The 19540-nt window shown below is 48.2% G+C and overlaps 1 protein-coding gene across 1 annotated transcript in view; it reads left to right on the plus strand.

The window, feature by feature from the left end:
- The window catches only part of DLGAP3 (DLG associated protein 3), a 39081-nt gene extending 19963 nt beyond the window's left edge, over positions 1 to 19118 (plus strand). Inside the window, exons 7-10 of the mRNA XM_028113972.2 lie at positions 16299 to 16783; positions 17740 to 17831; positions 18069 to 18212; positions 18900 to 19118. Coding sequence (XP_027969773.2) covers positions 16299 to 16783; positions 17740 to 17831; positions 18069 to 18212; positions 18900 to 19118 — 940 coding nt within the window. The remainder of the gene's footprint in view (positions 1 to 16298; positions 16784 to 17739; positions 17832 to 18068; positions 18213 to 18899) is intronic.
- Positions 19119 to 19540: the final 422 nt, after the last annotated feature.

A 19540-nucleotide genomic window follows, 5' to 3' on the forward strand; every position in this document is an offset into this window, starting at 1 on the left:
CTGGAGGGGCTACTGGGAGGAGTCCCTCAGTCTTTGGCTTCCTGTGGGAAGACCGCTTTCTCTAATGACCATGTGGCAGTTTCACGGTGGCCCATCTGTCCCCTGGGCTGTAGTGCCATCAGGCCAGTGGCCCTAAGTAGGGTGGCTGTAAGGGTTTCCTGGTAATCTCTGTAGCCCCGGAAGAAGAAAACTAGAGTCCTAGTAGCAGGCCCTCGTAGCTCTGTTCCCAGTTGCCACTGTTGGGCCTTTTGCCTTCCCCTAAAGTTCCCCTAGTTATTTCTGGGGGTCCCTGAGGGTATCTTGTGTGTACCTGATCAAGTCTTCTTGGGGTTCCCGTGGCCGTCACCATTTTTCTCCATTACATACTCCAGCTCCTTGGCAGTTCCATATGCTCCTGAGGCTGTAAATGCCTCCATCAAGGGTGATAGATAGTTGCCTGATAGTTGCCAGTCCTGAAAGCTGCTGTCCGCCAAACTCCTTTTTTTTTTAAAGATTTATTTATTGGGGCGCCTGGGTGGTTCAGTTGGTTAAGTGTCCGACTCTTGGTTTTGGTTCAGGTCGTGATCTCAGGGCCGTGAGATCGAGCCCTGTGTGGGGCCCCGTGCTCATCAGGGAGTCTGCTTGGCTTTCTCCCTCTCCCTCTGCCCCTTCCCCCCTCAACTAAATAAAATAAGTCTTTAAAGATCTTATTTATTTATTTAAGAAAGAGAGAGAGAGAGTGGGGGAGGGGCAGAGGGAGAGAAACTTCAATCAGACTCCTCACTGAGCCAGGAGCCCTATGCGGGGCTCAATCCCATGACCCATGAGATCATGACCTGAGCCAAAATCTGAGTCAGATGCTCAACTGACTGAGACACCCAGATGCCCCTCCTTTAAATTCTTAATATTCCACAAAGATCCCAGAAAAGTAGCACTTTATGGCAAACCCAATTTGCAAGTCCACGACCTGGGTTCTTGAGAGGTGGGGTAGGAGTCATGGAGGGATGTAGCTCTGTGTTGAGAACTTTTCCCCCAACTCTTATTACTGCCCCAGGTACCATAAACCAAGCCCATTACCCCCACTCACTCTCTTACAAGGTTTCTTGGTCCCTCATCCAGTTAGGCCCCCGGGGTCCCCCTCTTCTTCCTAACAAGCCTGAATCCTGGGAAGAGTGCAGTGGGCATTCTACTGAGATTCAGGCGAAATCAGCAAACTCTGTCATTCATTCATTCATTCATTCATTCATTCAGAAAAATACTTACTGAGCATCTGTTATATGACTATTCCTGTTAAAGGCTCAGGGAAGCATCAAAGAAGTGAGTCTTGCCCTCATAGAAGTTATGGTCTAGAAGGGAATCGAGGCAATGAATAAATGATCCACAACTAAAAATATGATTATACACTATGGTATAATATGTAATGGGATATTATTACTTGTTATGGTGGGACTATGAAAGACAAAAGCTACGAGAGACTCCATCTTATTTAGGGTAAGCAGGTGACATTTAAAATGAGACTCGAGGATTGACTAGGAACACTCAGGTGATGACTTGGGGGGGAAGCTTTGCAGAAAGAGGGACTAGCATATGTGAAGGCGCTAGAGCAGGACAGAGCTTGACACGCATCAGGAACTGAAAGAAGGTTCTGGGGTGGTGTGGAGTGGGATGGGGCAGTGGTGAGGGAGTGGATCGGAGAATAGGCAGGCGCCAGGTCATGCAGAGCATGGGCATGATAAAGAACTGGAATTCAATTATAAATGATGAGTAGCCATTAAAAGGTGAAAGGAGCATGACAGGATCTAATTTATGTTTAGAAAAGATCACTAGCTGCTAAGTGGAGAATGAATTTGAAAGAAGTAATAGTGAGTGTGGGGAGGCTAGTAAGCAGGAATGTTTCCTGATCCAGAAGAAAGGTGATAGTCTTTTGCATTATGGAGGATCTTTTTTTCTATTGTATTTTATAATTGGGCACTACTAGTGTATGGGAAGAATGTAAAGCTTTATATAGTGATTTTGTATTTAGCAACTTTGTTGCTGTCTCTTACTGGGACTCATAGTTTATCTGAAAATCATGATGGGTTTTAGTCAGTCATGTTTTCTGTAAATGAGGATATTTCTTTCTTTTTTTTTAAATTTAAATTCAATTAATTAACATATAATGTATTATTGGTTTCAGAGATAGAGGTCAGTGATTCATCAGTCTTATATAATACCCAGTGCCCATTACATCACGTGTCTTCCTTAATGTCCATCACCCAGTCACCCCATCCCCCCACCCCTCTCCCCTCCAGCAATCCTCAGTTTGTTTCCTATGATTAAGAGTCTCTTACGGTTTCTCTCCCTCTCTGATTTAGTCTTTTATTTTTTCAAATGAGGAACTTTCTTTCTTTCTTTCTTTCTTTCTTTCTTTCTTTCTTTCTTTCTTTCTTTCTTTCTTTCTTTCTTTCTTTTTCTTTCTTTCTTCCTTTCTTTCTTTTCTTTCCCTTTCTTTCTTTCTTTCTTTCTTTCTTTCTTTCTTTCTTTCTTTCTTTCTTTCTTTCTTTCTTTCTTTCCTTCTTTCTTTCTGTCTCTCTCTCTCTTTTTTTCTTTCCGAGAGAGAGAGAGAGAGAGAGAGAGAGAGAGAGCATGTGCACGAGCAGGGGGAGGGGCAGAGGGAGAGGGAGAGACAGGATCTGAAGCAGGCTCTGAGCTGGGTGTGACAAGGGTTTCGATCTCACAACCCGAGATCATGACCTGAGCCAAAATCAAGAGTTAAATGCTTAATTGCCTGAGCCACACAGGTGCCCCTAGGATGATATTTCTTTTAAATCCAGATTCTTTTAATTTCCTTTTCTTGGAATAATGCATTGAATAGGACTTCTAGTTCACTCTTGAGTGGAGCAGTCTTGTCCTATTCCTGACATTAGTGGATATCTTCTCAAATCCTACTCATAAGTAAAATGATGTTTGGTACGGATTTTGATGGTTACTATTTATCAGGGTAAGGAAATTCCCTTCTATTCCTAGTTGGCCAAGAGGTTTTACTTCTATTTCTTTTTAAACAGAAAATGAGAGTGGAATTTTATTGAATGCTTTTTCAGAATCCACTTAGATGATCATAGAGTTTCTCCTTTCATCTGTAATGTGAATTATATTAATAGATTTTCCATGTTGATCCATTATTTCATTCCTGGCACGAACCCTGCTTGATGCTATTATCGGTTTGGGTGAAGTTTGGCTGTAACAGGACCTTGGTAGTCTCTTCAGTGCATTTGTCTCTCACTTAGAGAAAGAAGAAGTGTGGTGGGGCGCCTGGGTGGCTCAGTCGTTGAGCATCTGCCTTCGGCTCGGGTCATGATCCCAGGGTCCTGGGATCGAGCCCCGCATCGGGCTCCCTGCTCCGTGGGAAGCCTGTTTCTCCCTCTCCCACTCCCCCTGCTTGTGTTCCCTCTCTCGCTGTGTCTCTGTCAAATAAATAAATAAAAAAAATAAAATCTTTAAAAAAAAAAGAAGAAGAAGAAGTGTGGTTGGCGAAGTGCAGTGTTGGGATCCAGGCTTTTTCTATCCTGCTGCTCTTTCACTCTGTGTATCACCTCTGTCCCAGGAGCTGAAGCTCAAGCTCCTGCCATCCTGTCTGCGTTCTGAGAAGTACCAAGGAGAAAGAAAGGAGGGATGCAGTTCTGCCTCTTAAAAAAAGATTTCCTGAAAGCTACACCCGACAGCCTCACCTACAGCACATTGGCTGAAACCACATCATGTGGTGGCATCTAGCTGCAAGGGAGGCTGTGGCATGTAGTCTTAGTTGGGAAGCAGGGCTCAATGAACAGGGCACATAGCTGCAGATCAGGGTGCTTATGGCTAAAGACAAAAAGAAGAAGGGGCATATGGAACTCTAGCAGTTTTTGTCACAGTCTTGCTGTGTTATTTTCGTATATATTACTGGATTTTTTGAATAGCCATTACTTTAAGATTTTTATAATCTGTTCATAAGTGATATTAGCTAACAATTTTGCTTTATTGTGGTTATTCAGTTCAGGTATTTAGGTGATGCTGGACTCCTGAAATGAGTTTGGTAGCATTTCTTTGTGTTTCTGTTCCTTGGAACCATTTGTGTAAAGGAGGAATTATCTATTCCTTAAAGGTTGGATAAAGGTTGCCTATAAAACTATCTAGGCCTGATGCCTTTTGGGGATAGGAGAAAGTTTTGAAATTACAGCTTCAGTTTCTTTCATGGTTATTGACCTGTTCTGGTTTTCCTTTTCTTTTTGAGACAATTTTGATGATTTATAGTTTTCTAAAAAATGGACCATTTTACAAAAATTGACAGTTTCCAAAAATTTTTGGCACAAATATTCTTTAAGTGTTATAGTGTTATAATTTTATAAGTTTTTATTGTATCTGTAGCTTATGTCCCCTCTTTTCATTCCTAATACCATATATGTATGTCTTACCTCTATTTCTTGATCAGTCTTGTCTGAGGCTTGAATATTTTATCATTTTAATATATTCTTATTTATTTATGAAAAATTATTTTATTTTATTTTTTTAGAGAGAGAGAGAGGGAGAGAGCACATGTGCAAGCGGGTGGGGTGAGGCAGAGGGAGAGGCAGAGAGAGAATCTTAAGCAGGCTCCTTGCCTAGCCTGGCCACCAGTTGTGGGGCTCCATCTCACAACCCTGAGCTCGTGACCTGAGCTGAAATCAAGAGTCAGACGGTTAACTTACTGAGCCAACCAGGTGCCCATTTAATACATTCATACACAAATATGTGTATATTTACATGTACATATATATATATATTTAAATATTTATTTACTTATTTTAGAGAGAGATATCGAGAGTGTTAGTGGGGTGAGGGGCAGAGATGGAGAGGGAGAGAATCTCAAGCCGACTCTCCACTGAGTGGGGAGCCCCATACAGGGGCTTGATCTCATGATCTGGAGATCATGACCCCAGCCGAAATCAAGAGTCCAGTGCTTAACTGACTGAGCCACTGAGGCTCCCCTTAATATATTTTTTTAAAGTTATATTTTATCAGTCTTTAAAAAAACTCACCTTTGGATTTGGTTAGCACCTTTATTGTTTCTCTCTTTTTTATCTTTATTTTCTTTCTTCTACCATCTCTGTCCTTTTTTTTACAGCCTCTTAAACACTATTTCTTATTTTTCTAACATGTGTTTTTAAGGCTATAAATTCCCTTTTAACTATACTGCTATAGCTGATAAGTTTTGAGATGCAGTATTTCCATTGTTCAGTTCTAAATAGCTTGTAGCTTTTATCATAATTTCCTTTTTTTACCAATGAATTATTTTGAAGATTTTTTTTTTTTTTAGTTTCCAAATTTTGGTGGGGTGGAGGGTTGGGGAACCACCTTTTCACTACTGATTTCTAAATTTGCTGCATGCATTCTGTATGATATTTTTATTCCTTAGAATTTGTTGAGACTTCCTCTGTTTTATATATACATTTCTTATATAGATGGTCAGACTTATACATTATATTTTTCAAATGTTTGTTTTTTCTTTTTGATGTTTGATCTACCAGTTCTGAGAGAGTTGTATTAAAAGTATCTCACCATGGGGTGCCTGGGTGGCTCAGTTGGTTGAGCATCTGACTCTTGATTTTGGCTCAGGTCATGATCTCATGGTCGTGGAGCCCCATAATGGGCTCTGTGCTGGGCATGGTGGGGCCTGCTTAAGATTCTCTCTCCCACGAACCATGAGAGATGATGGACTCTGAAAAACAAACTGAGGGTTCTAGAGGGGAGGAGGGTAGGGGGATGGGTTAGCCTGGTGATGGGTATTAAAGAGGGCACATTCTGCATGGAGCACTGGGTGTTATGCACAAACAATGAATCATGGAACACTGCATCAAAAACTAATGATGTAATATATGGTGATTAACATAACAATAAAAAATTAAAAAAAAGATTCTCTCTCTCCCTTTCTGCCCCTCCCCCACAATGCTCTTATTCTCTCTTAAAAAAAAAAAAAGTCTCACCATGATTGTGGATATGTCATTTCCTTTGGTAATTTTATTAATTTTTCTTTAGTTTGAGAGTACTCTTCGTAAGTGTTCAGGTTTATGATTGTTATATCTTCTTTGTGGGTTGGTTCTTTTATCGTAAATAGGCTCCCTTTCGTCCTTACTATGGGTTTTTGCCTCCAAGTCTATTTTGCTTGATTTTACTATTATGGCTGCTTTCTTTTGGTTAACTTGCCAAAATATCTTTTTCCATTCTTTGGTTTTCATCCTCCCTGTACCCTCGTGTTGTAGACCTGTTGCTTGTAAGCCATATGGAGCTAAAGTTTAGTAGACATATTTAATCTATTTATATATATCTTCATTACTGATTTATTTGGACTTATTTTTATTATCTCTTTAAATATTTTCCATTTGATATGCTCTTTCTTCCTTTTTTTTTTTCTTCTTCAAGTAATCTCTATGCCCAACACGGGGCTTCAACTCACAACCCGGAGATCGAGAATCAGGTGCTCCACCGACTGAGCCAGCCAAATGCCCTGTCAGGCTTTTCCTTTGTTTTCCTCTGCCCCTACTTTTCTGCATTCTATTGAACTGATCACATTTACTTTATTTCTCTTTGTCCTTCTCCTGGTTTGGAAGTTTACATTTTAGTTGTGATTGTCCTCAGATTTTTAGCAAATATGCTTAATTTAATATTTTTCTAATAAAGTCTAAAATTAGTGAGTATTTCTGTCCTGCATAGGCAAACACCAAGAACCTTGGAACACTTTAATTTCCTTCTTAACTCCCTCCTTCCATCTCCCATGTTGTATTTGTCTAGTAATTTGATTATACCTCTTTAAAAAAACTTCACTAAATCAGTTGTTTTGGTATCTTTTATGGTTTAATAGTTTAGATTTACAAACATGTTTTAACAATTTATGTGTTCACAATTACTTGTCGCTGCCCACTCCTTCCTCATGGGCTCCGCGTTTTTTGTGCTAAAGTACTGCTTGAGCCTGGGACCGGTTTTAGAGTGCCTGTCTCAGCTTGAGGTTGCTGTATTTCAGTGGTGGTACTCATTGGAACTCACACCCACACACAGAGCAGCCTTAATGTTCTTATTCTCCGCATCCTGTTTCCTGGCCACATTCCTGGAGCATGATCTGAGTTTTCTAGTCCACGTTTGTGAGTGAAATTGACCCTTCTTGGCTGCTGGCTTTATGCACAGGATCTCCTTCCAGCTCCCCAGGATGCATGGGTTTGGGGTTTCTCCTCTCATCCTCCCTGGGTACTACCATCTAGTCTCTAGCATATGTCTGGCCCAATATTCCTGTGGCTCACTTGGCTTAGATTCCCTCTCACTTCGTAGGTTTTGATTTTCCTTTTTGTCTCTAGTACCTGAAGATATCTCTCTTCCTATTTTCAAGCGTGGCACGATAGCAGAAACACCTTTTGACTTTATTTTACCGGCATTTCTGTGTGTTTGGGGGTGTGTGTGAGTGGGAGCTTCTTACGTTAGTTCAGTCTACTATATTGATCAGTTGTCTGGACCAGGCTGATAGCAGCAGATACAGAGAGAAGTGGACCAATCTGAGAAGCATTTTGGAGTGAAGTCACAGAAGGGCGGGGATAGGCACAGAGTGAGGTCTTCCTTGCTCTTGTGTAGGTATTTGTGAGGTCTTGGTGGGGTGAGCTGGGGAGGGGGAGATGGTGTTGGATAAATGTCTGAAGAACTGACTTGCCTGGGACAGGTGATCACACTGGGAACCCAAGGGGGTGACAGGTGGGGAGAGAAGAAATCTGGCGCGTGTCTCTGGCCAGGCTCCCTCGCCTGTCTGCTGCAGGCATCCTTCGTTATACACCTGCACTGTCCTTTCTGTCCCTTATGTCTCTGGCACTTTAAGTCTGACTTACCACACACCATGCCCCAAATGCTACATAAAAACGAGCCATGACTACCAGCCGCCTCTCTAGGCAAACGTCCAGGAGCTCCCCACCTGCTGCCGCTCCATTTTCTTGGACTCTCTTGTCCTTACTCCTGTCTCACTGGTCCCAGGATCTGTTGTCTCTCTCTGCACATTCGTTTTAGAAATTGCCAGGGAGGAAAGGTCTCTCCTTTTCTGCCTTTCAGTGTGTTCCCTGCCAACCTGTTGGGTGAAGAATTCAGATTTATTGCTCCTTATACCTGTTGTCAGTGGGTTTTTTTCCAGTTGCCCACCATCAGAGACTTGGCTTGGAAATACACAGGGATGGTTGTTGGTGCTTCTTTACTTCCATCTCCACTGTACCCCCACCCAAGATTCATTTGCCCACAGATATTGATTGGATCCCTCTTATTTGTCAAGTACTTTGCTGGGCACCGGGGATACACAGGTAGGTGGAACCAGACAGCCCTTGCCCTGTGAGGCATACTGCCATGTTAATCTGAGAAGCGCATAAATGACAGGCAAGTATAGCTGTGGTGGTGCCACAAAGGAGAGGTTTGTGCACAGCGAGAGTGTGCCACAGGGGGCTCTGACCTTGTCAGAGTGGTTTGGTGTGACTTCCCTGAGGAAGTGACATTTAGGCAGAGATCTCAATGAACAATTAACACAATTTTACAAGATGAACAAGAATTAACTAGGTGGAAGTCGGAGATAAGAGTGTTCTAGGCAGAAGGAACAGCATGTGCAAAGGCCCTGTGGTGGGAAGGAGCATACTTAAGGATCAGTTACCAGCACTGTCACAGGGCATCCTATAACACCTATCTATGCAGACCCAGCATACTCTGGGCCAGGATAAAAGAATGCATCAGATGTCCTTGCTAAATATTAGAAGAGTGTTCCTGGGGCCCTTTAAGAACATAGAAACCAGGTGATTTTTGCCTCAAATGCTCTCTAACTATGGGGATCCCCTTGTATCTTTTACCTCTAGGTCCTTCCTACTAAGACCTTACCTTAAATTCGAGATTTAGCCAAAACAAACAAAATAAATGAACAAAGTACAACAGAATGCTCAGTTAAATTTGGTTATCAGATAAACCATGAAAAATTTTTAGTATAAGTAGTTTGCAAATATTGCATGAGATATGCTAAAAAAATTGTTATTTATCTGAAATTCAAATTCAAGAGGGAGTCCTGTATTTTATCTAACAACCCTACTTATAACCAATTGAGCCCAAACAGGGCCAGCTGGAGAACTCTATGTAGGAAGGTCGCCCCCTCCCTACCACCCCTTCCTTAGCATCATGGTAATTTCTGGCTTTGGGACCTTGAGCATGGCATATACTGAAAGAATAGAGCCCCCTGAGGCCTGGGAAAGAAGCTTCCATCCTCATGAATTTTTTTTGTTTGTTTATTTGTCAGAGAGAGAGAGAGAGAGAGCACAAGCGGGGTGGGGCAGCAGGGAGAGGGAGAAGCAAGCTCCCTGCTGAGTGATGATGTAAGTCCCGATGCAGGACTTGATCCCAGGACTCTGGGATCATGACCTGAGCCTCAGGCAGACGCTTAACCGACTGAGCCTCCCAGGTGCTCCTTCATGAATTTGTACTCCCAGAGCAGTCATGCGAAAGCAATGCACTGCGGATTGACCACAAGCCCTGGGTGTGGACACTGCTTGCATTCCTCAGTCTTCTACTGAAGGACGGTTCCTGACTGACCTATGGCTCTTCCTAAATCTCCCACCCTGGCCCTACCTCGGCATCACTGTCACAGCCCCCAGGCTGGGGTGGTAGACTCAGGGCCCCCAAATGATTATATGTTTAAGCCCTTAGATGCTTTCTCAGAGAGGGAGCTAGTACCATGCCTGTGTCTTGCTGAAATGCTACTGCCCTTTGCCCCTCCCTGCCCAGTGCCCCCTCCCACCCCTGCCAGCCTGCTGCCAAATACTCCTCATAAAGCCTCTTGACAACTCCTGGATGTGGAGCCTTCCTTGGACATTGTGTCTCTTGGGATAAACCAGTTTCTTCCTAGAGCCCTTTGTGTTATCCCTTAGAGAATCACAGTAGAAATGTCACCCTGAAATAACCAAGTAACAACTTCCAGAATCATCAGGAATGTGATCATTGTCACCCCAAAGAGCTCGAGGGGGGAGGCCTCCTCAACCTTGTTTAAAAGCTTGGGGAGAAAATATTTTGACAGGCATTGTTATGAATGAGTCATGATTCACAACTGAGGCCGGTCTCTATCCTGTGTTTACAGCTGTTGTGAAGACCACAGCAAATACTGCCAAATCCAGAACTAAATAGGGACATAAGCTCTGGACTTCACTACCCTGAAAATTCATCTGTTATCGTTAGGATTAGGTTTGGCTGTGAGTTCCAGAAAAACCCCCAAGATGACAGTTTATTTCTCTCTTGCTTAGAAGTCCAGAGATTCAGTTGAGAGCTGGTAGGTGCTATGCAGTGTCAGAACCCAGGCTCCTTCTATCTTATTGCTTCTCCATCCTTAGCGCTTGGCTTCCATCTCGTATTCCCACATGGCTGCTAGAGTCCAGCCATTGTGTCTGCATTCTGGTCAGCAGGGAGGAGGAAGGAACAAAAAATGGCACGTTTTCCTTTTAAGAACATTTCCTGGAAGTTGCACATACGCTTTTGTTTTTATCCTGTGAGCTAGAACCCATATGGCTCTACCAGAGAAACTGGTAAAAGAGTTGTTACTCGAAGTGGCCATGTGTCCAGCTTCAAATTGTGGGATTCTATTACTGAGGAAGAAAGGGAGAATGGAAATTGGGGGATGAATAGTGCCATCCTTCCTTCCAACCAACCAATCCACCAACCAACCCACCAACAGACCCACCCACCAACCAACCCACCAACCACTCAGCCTGCATTTATGTGAGGAATGGCTCTATTTATAAGGGAGACAAATGCAAATTACTAACTATAATACAATGTGCTTTGGAGTACAAAAGAGGTTTTATTCTGAATGCTGTTTGAGAACAGATGGAAGTGATCAGCAGCAATCACAATGATTAATAACTACAATGCCCTCACTGGGTTCTCAGTGCTACATTCCCATTATTGTATTTGTCCAGCTTCCTTTCTTTTCAGTGAGAGCTACAAACCTCCCTGCCTCTCCATATAATAGCTAACATTTACAATTGGTAGGCCAGGTGCTGGTCTAAATTCTTTACATATGTTATCTCATGAGAATTCTGTGATCATTTTCACTGGTAGACAAGGAAACTGAGGCACAAGCCATAGAGCTGAGTTTTGACTCCAGGCAGTCTGGCTCCAGGGTGCATGTGCTAACCCTTTGCTGGGCTGCTTCCCCTAAAGCTGCTCATTCTCACTTCTTCCCTGACCCCCCCCCAGCCCCCAAATTTCCAGAAGACCACCTCCCTATTCACTTCCCTGTAATGATTGTGGTCATGTGGTGGGAACTGTCTCCACTTCTGGACCAACCCCCAACTTCCTTGCCTCCCTTCCCTCGCCTCTGCCACCAGTCCTGCCCGAGGTTGAGGCATATCTCCGCAATTACAGCCACCCCTCTCCCTCCGTCCTGGGGAGGCAGTGGAGTGGACTGGAGTGGTGTAAGCACTGGCCTCCACAGCCAGACTGGGTTAAAGTGATAACTGTCTGATCGTAAGAGTCCACCTTCTTCTTTAAACCTCAGTTTTCTCATCTGTAAATAGGGATGATACTAACACTCTTTAACGTAGGACCGATTCTGAGGATTGAGCATGTTTCTGTGCAAAATAGTCTAGCGCATACTAAGTGCTCAAAGGATGTTATTCTTTATTTATACTCCTTATGTTTGGTCCTTGGACTACCGCCTCTTTCCTCTCAATCTTTAATCGATTTCTCTTTACAGGTTGTGTTAGTTTCCTATTGCTGCTGTAATAAATGATCACAAATTTAGCAGCATCATATAATGCACTATTATTGTCTTACATTTCTAGGGGTCGGAAGTCTGAACTGTGTTTCACTGGGTTAAAATCAAGGCGTTGGCAGGACTGATGCCTTCTGGAGCTCTGGGAAGAATCTGTTTTGTCCCTTTTTCCTGTTTATAGAGGTTATCCACAGTCCTTGGCTCGTAGGCCCCTGCTGTCTTCAGAGCCCCAGTGGCAGGTCGAGTCCCCACATTACATCATTCCGGCCTTGATCCTGTCGTCCCATCTCTGATTCTGGCTTACCTCTCTCCCTCTGTTGCTTACAAGGACCTTGGTGATTAAATTGGACACACCTGGATAATCCAGACTCTTCTCGTTTTCTCAGCATCTTTAACATAATCCTATCAGCAAAGTCCCTTTTGCCATGGATGGTAACCTATTCAGAGCTTCTAGGAACTAGGACGTGGACCTCTTCGATCATTATTCTGCATAGCCTGCAGTTTCTCTCCTCTCGAGATATGGCATGGGAGAACCATCCTAAATAAAACATCCCTCTCTTCCTCTTCCTAACCCAGCTTTATTGAGATATAATGGACAAATAACCAAAATATCCCTCCCTTAAAGGTACACTGTCTTTTCTTTTCCTCCTTTCTCAACCAAGCTCTTTGAAAGAATTGTCTTGCCTAGTTTTCTAGACCTCCTGCCAACCTCCTGCCGTCTGTGTCAGCCCCCATACTCCACTAAACTGACTCTTGCCCTGGTCCCCAGTGGCTTCTATTTTGCCAAATGAGTGGACACCTTTAATTCTCGACTGGCTGCATTTTCCATGTTGATTACTCATTCCTTCTTGAGACCCTTCTGTCTCCGCTCTGCCTTTAGGTGACTTTGCTCTGGTTTCCTTCCTCTTCCTCTCTGGCTTAGATGCCTCTGGGGCTATATTGTCTCCACCCGCCCCTGAAATGTCCATGTTCCCCAGGGCTTTGCATCTTTGTTTCATTGCTCTTTTCTTGGGTGATCACATCCCACACTGCTGGTTTTATTATCTATTTTGATTTTTCAAAAAGATTTTATTTTTAAGTCCTCTCTATACCCAACATGGGGCTCGAACCCAGGACCCCAAGATCAAGAGCCGCACACTCCACTGACTGAGCCAGCCAGGTGTTGCTCACTGCTGGTTTTATTATTTTATCTTATTTTAATTCTTCCAAATTTTTATTTAAATTCAAGTTAGTTAACATACAGTGTAGTTTGGGTTTCAGGAGAATTTTTTTTTAGATTTTTATTTGAGAGAGAGAGAGAGCACGTGAGCGGGGAGGGGCAGAGGGGGAGGGAGAAAGAATCTGAAGCCGACTCTGCACTGAGCACGGAGCCTGATGTGGGGCTCGATCCCACAGCCCTGAGATCATGACCTGAGCCGAAACCAAGAGTCAGACACTTAACTGACTAAGCCACCCAGGTGCCCTCAGGAGTAGAATTTAGTGATTCATCTTTTACATACAACACCTAGTGCTCATTACATCAAGTGCCCTCTGTAATGCCCATCACCCATTGAGCCCATGTCCCCATCTACCTCCCTTCCAGCAACCCTCAGTTTGTTCTCTCTAGTTAAGAGTCTCATATGGTTTGCCTCACACTACTGGGTTGTTTTTTTTTTTTTAAGATTTTATTTATTTATTTGACAGAGAGAGACACAGCGAGAGAGGGAACACAAGCAGGGGGAGTGGGAGAGGGAGAAGCAGGCTTCCCACAGAGCAGGGAGCCTGATGCCGGGCTCGATCCCAGGATCCTGGGATCATGACCTGAGCCGAAGGCAGCCGCTTAACGACTGAGCCACCCAGGCGCCCCAACACTGTTGGTTTTAAATACCACTTGCATAAGGTTGACCGACTCCTGCTGGAACTGTGCCAGTCTCTGGCCCCCAGCTGGGAACGTTGGTGAAGACTGTGCTTCTAGTCAACCCATGAGCTCCTCAACTTTTTTGGTCTTCCTTGAGGCAGGCATGGTGAAGAGACCTCATTGAATTTGTGACTTGAGAACCATGAAGCCTGAGGCACTTACCCATGCTTCTGTTCCAGACCACGTGGCCTGTTTCCACCCAGACTGGATGTGATCTTCTCAGGACCCCTCAGAGGCTAGGTGAAAGGCAGCATGCGCAGTGGTGCTGAAGGACAGGTCCATGTTTTGGGGGGGGGACCGGGGAAGCAGACAGGGAAGGCAGCCTTCGATGATGTCTTTCCTGGGGCAAGCCCCACCTTTACCTGTGTGGTTTGCAACTGCTGGAGCTCTGAAGGAGCCAAAGGTGAACTGGAGCTCAGAGGCGTGAAAATATTTGCGGTGGAGCCAACATGCATCCAAACAGTTCAGTTAGACACACAATACTCTCACCTGAAACAGAGAACAATTTAACGGAACAGTGGGCTGCTTCCACATGCAAGAAGGCTACTGAGGGAGGTACAGTGCTGGGGATGGTCTTGGGGGCAGTCAGGAGGCTCACAGAGGAAGAGATGACTGGAGGCGGGAATGGACAGGGAGGGAGGAGGAGGAAGGCCATTTTAGGAAGGGGACTAGCACATGCAAAGGCTTAGAGTCAGGGCCAGAATCGTCTACTTGGGGAACAAGAAGAGTGCAGGGGGGATGAGGTTGGAGAGGATGACTGCTTCCAGAGTCGAGGCTAGCATTGGGTGAATGCCAGCAGAGAAAACGTGAACTTTTTCTGGTTGGCGGTGGGGAGCTGTGGAAGAGTTTTGGGCAGGGGAATGAGTGGGCAGAGGTCAGCTCTAGGAAGACTGCTCCAGATCTGAGTGGATTGGTGAGGGAATATTGGGCCCCTGATCTGAAAATATGCAAGGTATAATTTTTGAGAGAGGAAGTACCTTGGTGATTATTGGTCCGTTCCTGTCATTTTATATCATATATATGTGTGCATGTGTATTTATATATAACCATATGTATCATATTAATATATTTTACACACACACACACACACACACACACACACACACACACTAGATGGAGGGTGAGTGACTTCCCAAAGGCACATGGCAACAAATCCAGCATTAGAACTCAGATCTGACTTCTCATCTAGTGCTTTTCTTTTGTGCTGAGTGGAGCTGGAGGTGTCTTGAAAGGAGGCTGATCTGATACCAAGGCAGAGGGTGGTACAATCCTGACCAGGGCAGGACAGGGCGGATGCCGGGGTGAAGGCCATGTGGGAGGCAATGCGGATATGTTTTCGCTTTCTCTCTCTCTCTCTGGGTGGGGGTGGGGACACAGGGCTTGTTGGAGACTGCACATGAGTGCATCTCTCTTTCCTGGGTCCTGCAGCATCCTTCTGGGCCTGGTTTCTATGGCAACAGGCTCCCAGCAGGCAGCCCGCCAGCTGGAGGGAAGCAGGCAGGCAAGGCAGGCAGGGAGAGAAGGCCTGGGCAGCAAGAGGAAGGCTGAAGTTGTGGGGGTTGGAGGAGACTCTGGGGAAGCTGGAGGGGTCCACCAAGAGCTGGCCCCCCAAGTCCCTCTCTCTTCAGACCATAATGGGGTGGAAGTGGCTTAGGACACATGGGTCTTTCTTTTATGGTCCTGAAATTTCCAGACGTCAAACTTTTTTTCACCTCTCCCCACCACCCCCACATCTCCTGACTCCCACTTCTTCAAGGATTGTCTGACCCCAGCTCCATGCACTTCGGGGGCCACAGACTTCTGCAGAGCAAAGAACTCTGAACTGCGGGGCGGGGGGGGGGGAGCGGTGACGAAGAACAAGGCCAGTTGACTTTCTGTTTTGCAGAGGATTTGCATATTAACTCAAAGACCAGAAATTTCCAGGCCCTGTGTCATTCCTGCCAACAACTTAATTCAACTTCACTGGCACTGGCTGACCATGTCTGGCCAGACTCTGGGCTGGGCTGTGGGGGTCCCTAGAGGAGAAGTCCTTTCAGCTGCAGGCTCCTCCCACCCTCTGGCCACTCCAAGGCAGTTCTTTCTGACGTTCTAGCCGCCGCTGGTGTGGTGGAAAGTGCTTGGGCTGAGGAGCCAGCAGCCCTGGATCTAAATCCTGGCTAGCTACTTTGTAGCCCGGTGACCACCCACCTCTCTGGGCTTTAGTTTACTCATTTCTGAAGGGCTGAAGACAAACCCATGCAGTTGGTGTAAAGCAGCAAAGACACACTATTTGTTAAAATGCTGAAATACTTCAGTAGTCACTGGGAAAGAGCCACCACCCTGGCCCCTCTCTTGCCCTTCTGCTCTGCCCCACAGTCCAGCTTCTGCAGGCCATGCTCTGGAACTCTGGGTATGTCCATTCTGATCCATACGGGCCAGCATCTTTTCTGCCCCCCTGGGGTACAGATTGTTAGATATTTTGAATATCGCCCCTGTCCAGACGCAATGCAACAGGAATTCTGTACCCACCTGCAGGGAGAGGTATATTTAAAGGTCGTGGGTTAATGTCCAACCCATTGTAGGTTTCTTTTCTCATTCCTTTTCCTTTTGGCCTGGGGTGGGGGGGGGGTTGTGAGGGTGGGGATGAGACTGGGAAGGGGCAGCGATGACGGCCACCTCTCTCGCCAGGCGGGCAAGGTTCAAGCGCTCCAACAGTGTGACGGCGGGTGTGCAGGCCGACCTGGAGCTGGAGGGCCTGGCCGGCCTGGCCACTGTGGCCACAGAAGACAAGGCCCTGCAGTTCGGACGCTCCTTCCAGAGGCACGCTTCTGAGCCCCAGCCCGGGCCCCGGGCCCCCACCTACTCAGTCTTCCGCACGGTCCACACGCAGGGCCAGTGGGCCTACCGCGAGGGCTACCCACTGCCGTATGAGCCGCCGGCCACCGACGGGTCGCCAGGCCCTGCCCCTGCCCCCACCCCCGGCCCCGGGTCCAGCCGCCGTGACTCCTGGATGGAGCGCGGCTCACGTAGCCTCCCCGACTCAGGCCGCACGTCCCCTTGCCCACGGGACGGCGAGTGGTTCATCAAGATGCTGAGGGCAGAGGTGGAGAAGCTGGAGCACTGGTGCCAGCAGATGGAGCGCGAGGCGGAGGACTATGAGCTGCCGGAGGAGAGTGAGTGCAGGACCCTGCGTGCGCGGAGGGGTCCCAGCTGGGGCTGGGCGGGAAGCAGTGGAACGCGAGCGCCCTCCGCTTGGGCTTGAGTATGCCTCCTCCTGGTTTGCTGCTTTGGCCTGGATATCTGTGGGGCCCCCTTGGCCGCAGGGTATGCTGGGAGCTCTTGGAAGGAAGTGGGGAGCAGCTTCAGAGGCCCGGGTGGGACTGGGCAAGTGACCAGGTGGAAGGGCCGGGCCTCTTAGGAGATGGGGCCAGTCCAAGTCACCCAGTACTTGGGGGCCAGGGGGACTCTGTTCCCATCTGGCTGGTGTGGGAGTCCAGGTCTGATCCAGGGGGTAGGACCACACTTCAAGGCAGAGGGCGAGCCAGTGCCAAGGTCAGATCACTGTCTGAGGCCTGGGTGAAGGAGATTCCACCCGAAGACATGGGCCTGGACTGAGGGAGGCCATGGCCCTTCCCTGCAAGTCCATCTGAGGGGAGACGTGGCCATACCTCAGAATCCCTCAGTTGATGGGATAGTGACTAGGAAGGCGAGAGTCATGCACATGAAATTTTCAGTAACCCTTGATGAGCCAAGGAGTCATATACTGATGAGTGGCAAAGTTCTGCCGATGGGTGGTCATTGAGCTAGTGCCTGGGTAAGCCTGAAGGGCCAGGCTGGGGCTGGTTTCCCTCTGTTCCATGACATCGGAGGAAAGAAGGACACAGGAGGATAAGTGCTTAAGAAATGGAGATTGTCGAAGAACACTGGTGTCCGAGGATACAGTCTTCTTGGTGCCGTGGGATAGGAGCCGCTTGTTAGGAACTTGAAGATTGGGATGAGGAGGGCCTGGAGGGGACAGACTGACAGAGAGTGCAGGATAAGGCAAGGTTGAGTCGTGCAGGGCAGACTTCCTGGAGGCTGGGAAAGGAGAGGCATCCGTCCCTCCCCTGAATCTCCTCCTGCTCCCCAGTCCTGGAGAAGATCCGCAGTGCCGTGGGCAGCACACAACTTCTCCTGTCCCAGAAGGTTCAGCAGTTCTTCCGGCTGTGTCAGCAAAGCATGGTGAGTGCCCATGGGCTGGAGCCCACCAAGGGTGTATATCCCTGGAGGTGAGACCAGGTGTTTGTGCTCAGGACGGAGAGGCCTGGGCTCTTTCTTGTCTCCCTGCCTCCCACCCCCCAACCCCACTGTCCCGGGCTGAGCTTCCTGACGGGGAGGGTGGATGGGGCTTTCTCTGGTCTTGGCTGGGGAGCAGATCTTCCTGACTGGCCGCCTCTCCTCTGTCTCCCTCCACTGAAGGACCCCACTGCGTTCCCCGTGCCCACCTTCCAGGACCTGGCGGGTTTTTGGGACCTCCTGCAGCTCTCTATTGAGGATGTGACCCTCAAGTTCCTGGAGCTACAGCAACTCAAGGCCAACAGCTGGAAACTCCTGGAGCCTAAGGTAGGGGGAGAGTCCCTTCAAGCCAAGAGGCCAGACCCTGGAAAATGCCCTTCCCCACAGAGGGCCTGTGTGGGGAGAGGAGGGGAGCTGAGGGCATTCATGGGCAGCAAAGGCAGTCCTGGACAGGTGAGGGTGATCATCTTCTTCCAATACGACCACACTCTTGGTCACTGCCATCTGCTTGGCCCTGTGCCCATCACTGCCTGAGCTGCCAGAACCCTGAGGTGGCTGCAGCCCCCTCGGACCAGCTGTAGTCTGCGGGAGCGGAACTAGAGCTTTCAGAAGAGGGGCTGCCCTTAGCTTGGAGCTAGGCACGGAGGGGATCTTGGAGGGCCTCACTAGACGTTGTCTGTGATGAGCCCCAGAGGCCTGGTAGCGAACCCCCATTGCCCCGCGTGAGTCGGGGCCGCGCATTCCTCCCGACTGGGGGGAAATCGCCCACTTCCCACCCACGACCCCAGAGGAGCGATCACTCGGATGCGAGTTGTCACGAACGGCGCCACCAGGGGGCGCCCGGATTCGTAATTTTTAACAAGACCTTGTCCCCGGCACACCTGGGGCTTCTGGCCGCCCTCCCGCGTGGGAGCCGCGCGGTGTTCGTCCCCTGGGGCGGCGGGGCGCGAGTGGGGGACTGGCGGGGGGGGGGACCCTGCCCCCAGACTGAGTCGCCGCCCCCTCTCCCGGCAGGAGGAGAAGAAGGTCCCTCCGCCGATACCAAAGAAGCCCTCGCGGGGCCGGGGCGTGCCGGTGAAGGAGCGCTCCCTGGACTCGGTGGACCGGCAGCGGCAGGAAGCGCGCAAGCGGCTCCTGGCGGCTAAGCGCGCCGCCTCCTTCCGCCACAGCTCGGCCACCGAGAGCGCCGACAGCATCGAGATCTACATCCCCGAGGCCCAGACCAGGCTGTGACCGGCCCGGCCCGCCCAGCCCGGGCCCGGGCCCGCGGTTTTCTACCCGTACTGTACACCCAGCGTCGAGGTCACTGTGAACGCGGGCCGCCCCGTGCGCCCGCCCCGCCGGCACCGCACGCCCCGGCCCCTCCTGCCCGTCACACTCTCGTGGGTTTTTTACCTTCCTGACCCCACGCGAAGGAGCCCGGGCTGGGCTGGGGGCCGTGCCTCTCCGCCCTGCGCCCCCACCTGGACCCCCTTCTCTCCTGGTCCGACGCTTCGTCCTCACCACCTCCGCAGGGGCACCATCTCTGCCATTACTTCCCCCACCACGGGCCAGGCCGGGCCGGGTCCCCCATCTGGGCTCTGCGTCCCCCTCTCCCCCCCCACCCCGCGGGGCTGGGCTTCGTGGGGATCAAGCTTCGTGGCTTTTTATGAAGA

Source organism: Eumetopias jubatus, unplaced genomic scaffold (genome assembly GCF_037043125.1).
Source record: "Eumetopias jubatus isolate StellerSeaLion01/CBP00866 unplaced genomic scaffold, mEumJub1_p1.0 scaffold_4, whole genome shotgun sequence".
NCBI classification, from domain to species: Eukaryota; Metazoa; Chordata; class Mammalia; order Carnivora; family Otariidae; genus Eumetopias; species Eumetopias jubatus.